At 42.5% G+C, this 12,723-nt stretch overlaps 1 protein-coding gene across 1 annotated transcript in view; it reads right to left on the bottom strand.

Moving 5' to 3' along the window:
* Positions 1-4,083: 4,083 nt before the first annotated feature.
* Positions 4,084-12,723, bottom strand: part of LOC122561916 (glucagon-like peptide 2 receptor) — a 73,073-nt gene continuing 64,433 nt past the window's right edge. The window contains exons 12-13 of the mRNA XM_043714242.1: positions 12,638-12,679; positions 4,084-4,731 (exon numbers count right to left, since the gene is read on the bottom strand). Of these exons, the coding sequence (XP_043570177.1) occupies positions 4,429-4,731; positions 12,638-12,679 (345 nt within the window). The 3' untranslated portion in view covers positions 4,084-4,428. The remainder of the gene's footprint in view (positions 4,732-12,637; positions 12,680-12,723) is intronic.

Below are 12,723 nucleotides of genomic sequence, written 5' to 3'. Positions count from 1 at the left end.
TCTTGAGCTCCTCGATGTTTCCCGGGGTCAACAGCTTGGTGTTCAGCTTCCACGTTCCCTTTCCAGCCCGCTGCTCATCCTGTAGGTGACAGTCGGCCAGCAGGGGGCAGTGGTCAGAGAAGAACACCAGGTTGACGTCGGTGGATCTGACCGAGAGCGTTCGGGACACAAACAGGTAATCTATCCTTGAGCGGATAGACCCGTCTGCCCGTGACCAGGTGTATCTACGCTGCGCTCCGTCTGCAGGGGTGCTGAAGACGTCGTGCAGCTTGGCATCTTTTACCGTGTCCATCAGGGCTCTGGACGTGGCGTCCAGTTTACTGTCCCCCCCGCCGGTTCGTCCATCTGCGTCAATGATACAGTTGAAGTCTCCGGCCAGAATGACCAGCCTGGAAGCTGCTGCAGGACGGCCAACCGTTCACTCTTACCCACTGGGGCGTAATACATTAATCAGTCTCAGGGGAGCATTCCTGTACCTGACGTCGGCGACGAGGAGGCGCCCGCCCACCACCTCCTTAACCTCGGAGATGGTGAAGTTGCCTCCTCGCGACAGGATACCCAGGCCGGAGGCGCGGCTATTGTTGCCCCCCGACCAAACTGACAGCCCATGGGCCCACAAGCTCGACCATCTCGTGTAGCTGCTAAGGTGCGGTATCCCACACTCCTACAGAAACAGGACGTCGGCTTTAACGTTGGCCAGGAAGGCCATCGTAGAAACACATCGCGTAGCCGATTTGATGCTACGCACATTGATGCTGGCAATTTTTAACAGGTTACAAGATTGACACTGTCCATTTGCTGCTGGTCTTGCCCCTCTGGGGTAGCTGTGTGCATCCCCGTGGTGACGGCAAACTGCTGGACCCTCCCAGGGCTGAGGTAGCTGTCCGGCTCCACAATGGAGCCATTTCCCTGCTCTGGTGTCTTCGGGTCGGGCCCAGGGTCCGTATAGTTCAGTTCTCCATCTGACAGCAGAGCTGTCACAGGACCGCTGCTCCCAGTTACCTGGAGCTGTGGGCCGGTGGGTACCTCTTGGTTCTCACTGGGTGGGGGGAGGCCTTTACCCATCCCCTCAGAGGGATCGTCTTTTCCTGCTTGGGCGGTGCTCCCCTCCTTTATCCCCGCGGCGCTCTGTCTCTTCCTCTGGTGATGACCCTCCTTGCGCCCGTCCTCACCGTCGGAAGAGCTGCCTGTATCCTTGCCGTGTAGGTGTCACTTCCCCCTTCGCTGGGTGGCTTTGGGAGGTTTCCTCTTCCTGCTTTTCACGGTAATCCAATCCTCTGCCTCCTTTGATCCCTCCTCTTCCATTTCCTCCGTCTGTCCTGAAGGAGCTTGGATCGGCTGCTGCACCTCCCCACTGTCTGCCATCTGCCGTCTGCTCCGCTACAGCCTACCCTTCCTTCCAGGTGCCTCCAGACAGCATTCCCATGCTGTTTTGTGGTACTTTACTGGTCTTAGGCAGTACTTGTCCGCTGCTTCAAACCCGCAGCACTCCAGCAAAATCTTCTTCATGAACACTGTCCGATCGACCGGTGTGTGCTCCTCCACCTTCTTCACAGTCACCCTGACTGTGTTGCGAATGCCCTGGCCAGGGCTGCGAGCGGCTGCTGAGGCCATAGCTCGGAGGTTGGCTGGTACCTGAATTGGCGAAGCCAGCATAAAGATCCACCAAGAGCAGGTCAGCACAACCAAACGATCCTCCAACGTCCAATCACGATCCAGCGATGGTCCCCAGCAGCTCCGACGACTCGCAACACGATCCCCGTGGTTTCTTCCCCGCCAGCACACGTCTACTGCGTCGAACCGACAGCACTTGAGCAGAATCTCTTCCTCTGGTCCTCAGGAACTACACATATTCCGAGCCAAAAGGCCGAGAAGGGACTGAGTGGCATACTAATGTGCCTGTGTTCTTAAAGCAGTTCAGTATACCCTAAGGATGCAAAAGGGTTGCACATAAATGAAAGCTCTTTTTGTTTTTCTGAACCCAGCGATGGATTTTTCTTTTTTTTAAACCGGGGTCAAAAGCAGGGTGGGAGAATTTATAATATTCACTTCTGCCATACAATGGTGAAGACATCTGTCATGTGGACACTTAGCAATAATAATCTTCGGTCTATCTTAGGAAATCCAAATTTTCATTTTTATCGATAGCTGGAGAACAAAGTTCCCTGAAAATTACAAGTGGGGATGTAATGATTACCTGGTAAGTCAGAGAGTTTGGAAGGTTCAACTTAGTTACCTTCCACCTAGGGAAATGTATAAGAGTTAAAGCAGACTGTAACTCCTGACTATCTATAAAACATACAACCCAATCACTCTCACTGAATCATCTTGCCTCCCCCTCCTCCATCAGACCCTCCCCCCCCTTCCCCATCGACTCCTGAATTCCATGCCACAAACACATGACAGGTCCTGCCTGTAGAGAACCCCCCCCCATGGATAACTGATTGACCAACAGCTCACTTGCCCCACTCCCAAATCAACAGTTAATCCAACCACCCCTTCTTGGATATCTTAACACATTACCCTCCTGCAACACCTGACCCACTTTACCTCCTCACCCACTTCCTCACCACTCTTCTCTCCAAAGTTTTGGTACCCTCAGCCTCTCACCGATATGGCACACTACTCCCCTTCCTAATTACCTTCTCTCAGTAGCTGATAAAGTGGCAGTGGGACCTTAAAGCCTGCAATATTACAGCTATGACCATAAATGGGGAGGGGGGTCTCCGTGGTGATTTACTCTGCTGTTCCTAATCCTTCTCTCAACTGTTTTAATGATGGAGGCTTCTGCCTTGGAGGTTTGAATAGAAGCTCCCTAAATTTGCCTGATTCAAGTTGAAAACCCCAGATTTCAGACCAGAAGATTCAGACCAAACAAAAGCTGAGAGCTCGCGATTCTGCAAATGACTTTCAGGGTATAGTTTGATAAAGTTTATTGACTGGGCACATTTCAAATGAGTACAGATTTCTTTCTTAAAAAAGAAGCTCACAACAATAACATTAAATACATAAATTTAATGGCTTATTAGTTTATATTTTAGATAATGTCCCAAAACTGGGGGTGAGGGGAATGTTTACCTTAGTGCACTGTATGTACAAGCTGGGTATCGTTATGAAACCTTATAGGGCTTGATACTAAAAGATAAGACTGTAACGGTTTACATATTGAAGCAGGAAGGAGGTCACTTGACTTAACGCAAAGAAGGAGGCACATGTTCAGATGTGGGTATATATTACAAAAGTAAACTTATAGTTGTTCCCAAAGTAAGCAGATAAGGTCGGACCACGCTTGAGTTGGGATTTTCTTCTTTTTTTCCTCTGTGACATTGCTCCTTAAAGCACTGACCAATCAATCTGAACCTGAAAAATGAGTGTCAGGCAGAAGTCATTGTGACCAACCCTACACACCGACTCTCTCACACACAACCACAGGCACAGTCACAGCTACAGACACACAGACTAACACACTGGCACAGATACAGACTTACACACAGACACCACTCACTCGCTCAGAGAGACAATATTGCAGAGTTGTGAACACGACCCACATCACACAAGCCAAGCTTCCATCCATTGACTCTGTCTACACTTCCCACTGCCTTGAAAATGTAGCCAGTGCTTTTGCCCGAAATGTCGATTTCGCTGCTCCTCGGATGCTGCCTGAACTGCTGTGCTATTCCAGCACCACTAATCCAGAATCTGGTTTCCAGCATCTGCAGTCATTGTTTTTACCCAGTATAATCAAAGACCCCTCCCACCCTGGTTACAATCTCTTCCAACCTCTTCCATCAGGCAGAAGATACAAAAACTTAAGCACACGTACCAACAGTTTCAAGAACAGTACCTTCCCCGCTGCTATTAGACTGCTGAATGGACCTCTCAAATTTCAAATTGGATGCTGGCCTCATTCTTTGTGCACCTTCTCAGCAGCTGTAACATTGTATTCCTTGCTCTGATCTATTACTCTTATGCACTTTGTATGGTATGATCTGCCTGTATTGCACACAAAAAAAACACTTTGCACTGCACCTAGGTAGATGTGACAATAATAAATCAAATCAAAATTAAATCAAATTACCCCCCCACACACACAAATACACACTCATTCATTCACTCACTCACACAGACACACACACACACACACATATAATTGTAGCAACTCTTCTGACATCAGCTGACTGTGTGGGCCAAAATTCAATGATAGATTTCTCTTGTCCAAGGCCCAGTTCTACAAAGACAGAACATTGAAAGAGCATGGTTTTAAAATGCCTTCCAAATAAACCTGGTCACTTGCAAAATTCAATATTTACAATGAAAAGAGGTCAGTCACAAAGTAGGTTCAGATTGTGACTGTAACTCACTTCTTACATTAAAAGACTTCACAGTTTACAAAACTTAATGTTGGACATGGTTTGTCCAGATCTGTCCTTACATCTGGCTCTCTCCAATGTCTGCTTCTCCTTCGCTGCTCTCAGACACACGAGTCTGGATGAACTGTTCCATTGGAATAGCTTTGTGTGCTTGCAGTTCTGTCATTGGTGCTGTGTTCAGTTGCATGCTGGACGTCCTGGTATCACTATAGTAGGAGCTGCTATTGTAGATATAACTGTTGGACCTGGGTTTGGGGCATTTCCCCAGATACGTGAAGTGTTTGCCAAAGACACAGCTGGTACATTCAAAGTGATTTACCAGCAGCCAGCATCTCCATCGCATTTTCAACTCTGCTTGGACCTGCAGGGAAATGAAAAAAATAAGAATTTGCTTGATGGGTGTGGGAGATTTTTTACAACCAAAGCAGCCATCTTGTCACATATTAAAAGCCTGGAATCCATTTTAAATCTCATGTTAGTGTCAGCTTGTTAAGTTTGTACATTCCCAGGCTCAGGGAGGTGGTTGACCTTGTAGCTGTACTAACACCTGATTAGTGAACTCTTTCCCAGCACTGGAATGTTCTTCTTTTACAAGAATCCATTGTCATACTAACACTTGCTTATCAGCCACTAACTAGCACTGTCCAGACATCACGTGACTGGGGCTACTGACTGGGCAAAGTGCCTACTTACTCATTATCCTGCAATTAACGGTTTGCTAATTGTTAAGTGACTGTAACCTATATAATCACACAACTCTCTGTATCTCATCAGTGTGACTTGTGACCATTGGGTCAACTTGTCTCTCCCCATGACCTCACAAATACACAATCAATAACTCAAGGTTTGCGTGGCACGATTCATTGTTTCTCTAAATTAGACCATTACAAGCGAGTCACCCGCTTTGTAATTCATTTCATCCCCAACAATGTGCAAAGAGGGCATCAAATAAATTTAAAAGTAATTCTATGATACACATATTTTAAGGTCACTGACGAAATTTTGTGACATTGATGGCACGCTACTCCTGCATTTACCAGTCCCTTAATTCCACACATTCACAAAAGTAGGCACCCTAGTTTATAAATATGGGCTGTATTTTGCAATAAGCATAATTGTGAGGACATCAGCATTCTGCTGTTCAAGAAAATATCAGACAGCAACTAGCTAGGACTGCAAATCTGCAGGAAAATGCAGAAATTAGGGAGTTGCTGTCTGAGCTGACCTGCTTCTCCAGAAGCTCTACTATTATGGGACCTTGCTGAGAGACTTCTGCATGAAAATGTCATGATGTGAAGATAGTGCTCTATGGATAAGCACCAAATATACTCAGAAATGCTCTGGCTGATCCATTACAGTGTAAGTAAATTTAGAACATTGCGGCATGTTTTAACTCTTATGTTCCAGGAAGCCAGATGTTGAACTGGAACCAACCTTTACACATTTTTGAGCACTTATTTACAGAGGCACACAGACAAGCATGCGCCTCCTAAAACAACAACCCAATTATCCCTCTGTTGATTCAATTAGCAGGAGGACTAGAATAAACAGGAATTGTGTTCCCACAATTAATATAATGCAACCAAATATAAATATCCTCAAACATTAGGAGTTGAGCTCATCAGATTGACGTGATATTTCTAAGGTTGATGACACACTCCAATTCTCCCAGTGGCCATTGGTAATGGAAGGCTTCCAGGGTGCTGGTGGACAATGAATGCAGGAACTGAGAGAAAATTGAGGACTGCAGATGCTGGAGAGTCAGAGTCAAAAAGTCTGCAGCTGGAAAAGCACAGCAGGTCAGGCAGCATCGGAGGAATAGGACAGTCAATATCTTGGGCATAAGCCCTTCATCAGGAATGAATGCAGCAATACCTAGGCATGGAATAACCATGGAAGAAGGGTAAGCAGTCAAACCAAATGACACCCTAGAGCATTGCTGCCTGGACATACCAATGGCTTAATATTATTCATAAGAGGACATGCAAGTCCTCAGTTAATGCCTGATAACTGCATCTATTAAATAGAATGGACAGAAGCCTCTCTGGTGCTGAAAATGAACCCTAATGAGTATAAAGTTCCTTCAGATGTTAATTATTGGTGGAGATATTTTAAAAAGCTTTTTAATGCTTATCTTATGTCTTTCCCATAATCCTATCTTTCTTCCCCTCTCTTTATTTTGCTTTCTGTGTATGATTTGACATTGATTATTGGATTTGATTTGATTTGATTTATTATTGTCACATGTATCTAAGTACAATGAAAAGATCTGTTTTGTGTGCAGTACAGACAGATCATAACATACAAACAGAAAGACCATGGAGAGATTGAACTGAGCAAGGAATACAAAGTTATGGCTGCAAAGGAAGTGCATAAAGGCAAGATCAACATTAGATTTGAAATTTGATATTCTCACTGACACGTCCGGATTCAGACTTTGTGGTCTATATTACCCATTCAATCGGATCAGTTGAGGAAATAAGTAGCCCACATAAATTCCAGATTCTCTGTTAAGGATCTTGCACCAAACATGCTTTCCTGCAGTAAAATGTCTAAGCTGCTGTGTAGGTTTGGACTGTAAGACATGAAAAGGAGTCTTGTTAGGGTTGGTGACCAAAAGCTTGGTTGAAGAGGTAGATTATGAGGAGAACCATAAAAAAGGAATGAGAGAAAGAGGGTTAGAGAGGAATTCTAGGTCTAGGGTCTCTGGCAACTGAAGGTGCAGCCACCACTGATAGAATGATTAAAATCAGCAATTCTCCAGAGGTCAGAGTGCCAAGAGTTCAGATACCTAGGAGGATTGCTAAAGGAGATAAGGAGGGGCAAGACCGTAAGTGGATTTGAAGATAAGGGTGAGAATTTTAAGTTGAATGTATTGATTAACTGGAAGCCACTGAGGTTAAAGAGCACAGAGGTGAGATGTTAATCTGTGTGACTCAAGACTCAGGCAGTATACAGGGCAACCTTCGTTATCCGAAAATCAAGTATCCGAATTTCGGATTATCTGAACAACATCTCAAGGTCCTGTAAGAGTGTTATCTGAACAGTGATCCCAACACTCAGCTATCTGAACAAAATACTCCCCATCCGTTCAGATATTCGAGGTTGTTCTGTCATTTTGTGATCACCTCAAGTTTACAAAGGGAAGAATAGGAGAAGCCAGCCAGGAGTGAACTGTCAATTCCTGAGGTAACAAAGGCAGGGAGCAAGGATTACAGCTGCAGAGGAGTTGGACAATGCCATGGATTTGGAAGCCTCTATTTCCTTAGGAAGCTAAGGAAATTCAGCATGTACATAAAGGATCATACAAATGTTTATAGATGCACCATTGAAAGTACCCTTTCTGGATGCATCATAGTGTGGTTATGGCAACACTTCCCAAGACAGAAAGAAACTACAGAGAGTTGTGAACACAGCCCAGTCCATCAGAAACCAATATCTCATCCATTAACCTCATCTATACTTCCTACTGCCTCAGGAAAGCAATCAACATAATCAAAGACCCCTTCCACCCTGGTTATATTCTCTTGCATCCACTTCCAACAGGCAGAAGGTAAAGACATTTGTATACACATACAAAAAGATTCAAGAACAGCTTTCTCCCCATGTTTATCGACTTTTGAAGATACCTCTGATGTTGATCTCTCTGCACTTACTTAGCAGCTGTAACATTGTATCCTGCACTCTATTCTATTACCCTGATGCATTTGTATTGTAAGACAATATTTGACACTACACATGACAATAATAAATCAAACCAAATTAAATCAGGTGATTTTAGTGATGGAGAGAAGTGCAATCTGAATCAAATATGACACCAAAGTACAAATAACCCTGTTGACCTTTGGATAGTCAACAGGGAGAAGGATGGACTTCAAGAATGGAACAGAAGCTGAAGAAAATGGCTTCAAGCTTTGTTACAACAACTATTTACAACTCTAAGCCCCCCTTTCTCTTAACTGTTTATTATCTGCCTCCAACTCTATAACAACATACTGTTCAAATAAAAAAAACACATCAAAATTACATCAACTTAATTGCAAAGCCACACAGCGGCTGTCATCTCCAGTATATTTCTTCTTTCAGCTGAAGATCTCTGTGGGTCATCTTCTTTCTTATTTTTTATGAAAAAGGTAGCTTCGATAGAGTGTTTTTGAATAGCAGTCTTTCTCAATGGAAATTACTCTCGCTAACTTTCAAAATGCCAGCTTCTTTTTACCCTGAACATTGAATCGTCTCATTAGTTCGATGTTGGCAAAAACAATAAATCCAAACTCGATTGGATTTTAGTATCCTGGCTGAAAAATGTGTTGCTGGAAAAGCGCAGCAGGTTAGGCAGCATCCAAGGAGCAGGAGAATTGACGTTTCGGGCATAAGCCCTTCTTCAGAAATGCCGAAATGTCGATTCTCCTGCTCCTTGGAGGCTGCCTGACCTGCTGCGCTTTTCCAGCAACACATTTTTCAGCTCTGATCTCCAGAATCTGCAGTCCTCACTTTCTCCTAGTTGATTTTAGTATCCTGGGGCATAATTTAAATTGGGTGGTTAAATTCAAATTATTGGCAAAATAGCAACCAACTCAGGTATCTATTTCATAGCCAAAAGTTATATATTTTCTATTTTCCAGTACACTCAGACTGCTAGCTAGTCATATGACAAGTGTTTGTCAGCTCTCAGTGCAAAACAGCATTCACTCTCTCTCAAAGGTACAGTACATACCTTCAACTTCATATCAATATTCAAATGGAGGAAATTTCTGCTCATTCTGTGCTGGATGTCCAATAACAGTCTAATAATTTAACAACAGTAGGGGTGTTGGGACAGATGTCAGTGAGGTGGAACTGGGCGTGATTTGCCTGGATAACTAGAGAAAGGTACAGGAGGTACCAAGAGTGGGTTCAATTCCTACACCAGTAGCTCACGAAAGCCGCCTCATTATACTGCATCATGCTTAATGTGGAATGAGGATGGCAAGGATTACAGCTTGCAGATGCGTTGGGCAATGACATGGACTTGATGCCTCTACTTAGGTGGTATTGAGGATGCATAGATTGATGTGGAGGGTAATGTGGGTACAGAACATACAACAGCATGGAAGTGGGTTTATGGATAATTTATGTTTTTATTTTTAAATGTTGAACACAGTGCCAAATCCTCAGGCAAGCTTTTAATGCATCCTGCCTTCAATTCAAGCATATTCTTCCAACTTTCAATTCAGACCCAACTACCACGCTGAAAATGGGAAGTTTGACTGATCAATTTTTAATAGTCAGATTTGTGGTACCAGAATTCTCCTGATACTTAAAAAAAACTGGGACCAGAGAGTCTGGATAATTTTTTTTTTCAGGTTGACAAGCTATAACTAGCGTAGTTCTACAAGGATCAACTATTCTATAGGTGGGTCCTCAACTATTTACAATCCATGTTCATGACTTGGATGAAGAGACCAGGCATACTGCAACCAAATTTGCTGACAATACAAAGATAGGAAAGAAAGTTTTGAGGATGACAGAAAGATTCTGCAAAGGGATATAAATAGGTTATGTGCTTGGACAAAAATTTTGCAGATGGAAAATAATCTGGAAACATATGAGGTTATCTGTTTTGATAAGAAGAATAAGAAATCAGAATATCATTTAAATGGAGAGAGAATTATGTGGCACAGTATGATCTGGGTGTCATTGTACATGGTCACTGGCTAACAGTTACAGTTTTATGTCAACCAACCACTACTATAAAACCCAGATAATACCTGGCTGACTCTGGTTCATATACATTTAAACACAATTAATTGGGTTGGCAGCACATTTGCCTTGTTACCTTTACCTCCTAGCTATTTGAATCATCATCATAGAATCCCTAGTGTCGAAACAAGCCCTTTGGCCCAACAAGTCCACAATGATTTGGCACCATATTAACAAAATTTGATATTAACACTTCACAATCAAAAATTCATATTCTTGTGTATGAACATGTTTTGACTTGAATCTTTCTCCAATAGTTGAAGTCAATTTAATTAAAGTCATGGAATCACAGTCAATAATGGCTAACAAAAATTTGGTCACTGAACAGCCAATTTTGAAAGGACAACCATTAGAAAATTTCATAGACAAGCAGAGGACAGAAATCATTGTATTTAATTTTCTTGATTTAGAAATTTGTTCTATTGTCAGCAGGATGACTATACTGGATTGGCAGAATTTCTTTGTTTTGCTATCAACAATGATTAGAATTTAGACGGAAAACATTTCTTTAAATTGATTCATGGAATGTAGGCATCAATAGCTGGATCAGAATTTATTACCTATCTTTAGTTTCCTTTGAAAGGCCAATGATGAGATGCCTCCTGGCAGTTTTGATTCACAGGAATGGCTTAACAGGCCAGTTCAGAGGGCAGTTATGAGTCAACCAAAAGGGTGTTTGTGAACTGGATAGGCTTTTGCAACAATCTACAATGGTCTCATGGCAATTATTTAACTTTTTGTTCCAATTTTTTATTCAATTTTTATATATATATGAAAGGAATAAAGGTAGAAGGCTACAGAGATAGGGCTGGAGAGTGGGACTAGCTGGGTAACTCTTTCAGAAGCTGGTACAGGCACAATGGGTCAAATGGCCTCCTTCTCTACTGTAAATTTCTATGATTCAAACAATTCAAACTCTGCTGTCTGCTGTGCTGAGATTCAAACCTGGGTCCCCAGAACAGTACCTGGTTCTTAGAATTCCTAGACCTGCACCATTATCTCTCAAGACAATTAGAAACACACAATCTGATATCAAATGAGCAGTATATCCCAATTGAGGTAATTGATAAACCCTTAACTGATGCACTCAAAGTGCAACATAGATTGGTGAATAAACAATGATTGCGGATTGAATTCTGATGTCAGATGCTAAGAAGACATAATTTCATGTCATACACTGGGAAGATGAGGAAATTCAAAGAGAATTTTCACTGACAGGGACAAAGATCAGGCTGAGAAGCTGAGAAGCAACCTTGAAATAGTATGGCTGAGGAAATGAACAATCTGATTTTACCAATGTCACTATCACTGAATGTGAAGAGAGGTGTGCAGGTTAAGCAACAAGTTAATGTAAAGATTCTGCATATCCATGGAAGGCACTAAGCCAGGATAAGCTATGTTCACAGATTCAGCACTCACTAAAGGAGAGACACGCTAATATGGAGATCCAGAATACTGCAACAAAAAACATGTTTGAATAGGCCAACCATCATCATTGAAGAAAATCTAATAGATAAAAGATTCTTAGGAAAAATATATTCTGATGTTAACTGGGGAATAGAGAGGAGATCGAAGGTCAGATTCCAGAATAAAAGTCAAGGGTCTAAGGCTGTATAAAATTGATCTTGGTTGAGTGGACTCTTCAGTTCAAAAATACAAACTGAAAACATTGTAAAAACTCAAGACGTTTAGTGGCGTCTGTGGTGATAGAGAAAGAGGCAAGGGTCTGTTCCCATGCTGTACATCTCTATAACACTTCTTCAGAACATCTGAAGTTCTGAGGAAGAACTACACTGGACTCAAAACGTTAATGTTTCTCCTTCCACAGATGCTGACAGATCTGCTGAGCTTCTCCAGAACTTCCAGTTTCTATTTCAGGTTTCCAGCACCCACAGTACTTTATTTTCAACTTCAGTATGAAAACCAGTGCAGTGAGCAAGTGAAATTGTGAAGAACTTTGCAAGGCGGAGTATCGGAGGACAAGCCGACTGCAATCTCACAGAAACTGTGTGGGAATCGGAGAGTGTAGTGAATACCAGTTGGTGTATGCTTTCTACTGAAAAGGTTGCATAGTACATGGTGCATGTTATACATAAAAAGCTCAGTCCAGCAGAGGGAGCACTTGCATAGGACATGCAGATAGACACAAAGCCAAACACAGAGGTGGGGAAAGTGTGCACATTCATACATGCACGCACAAAAAATGGTCCGGCTTTATTTTGGTCTTAGACAGAAAAAGCACGTATACAAATTGCAGACAGTATAAAAATGTTTGGTGGTCTTATATTAAAATCAGTAAATAAAACCACTGATAAATCAGATAAAGCAATAAGGTATTTGTGCCATTTGCAATTTTCTTCAAAATAAACCAACTGATCTATTTACGGTCAGTTGAAAAATTGTTCCAAAGTATCCAACCTGAAGTATCCCTGATTCACTGTGGACACAAAATTTATTATCACAATTAACACACCGTTATTATGGAGACATGTGTACAATGAGACTATATTCAATCAATTCCTTACCTCGCCATTGGCAAAGCAGTATAGCAAGGCCACCAGAAAACCCTGCAGGGGAAGAAAAGACTATTGTTGTCCATTGAATTGTTGCC

Source organism: Chiloscyllium plagiosum, chromosome 24 (assembly GCF_004010195.1).
Source record: "Chiloscyllium plagiosum isolate BGI_BamShark_2017 chromosome 24, ASM401019v2, whole genome shotgun sequence".
In the NCBI taxonomy this organism is placed as follows: Eukaryota; Metazoa; Chordata; class Chondrichthyes; order Orectolobiformes; family Hemiscylliidae; genus Chiloscyllium; species Chiloscyllium plagiosum.
The sequence above is the reverse complement of the archived record's forward strand: the minus strand, read 5'-3'. Positions and strand labels throughout refer to the sequence as shown.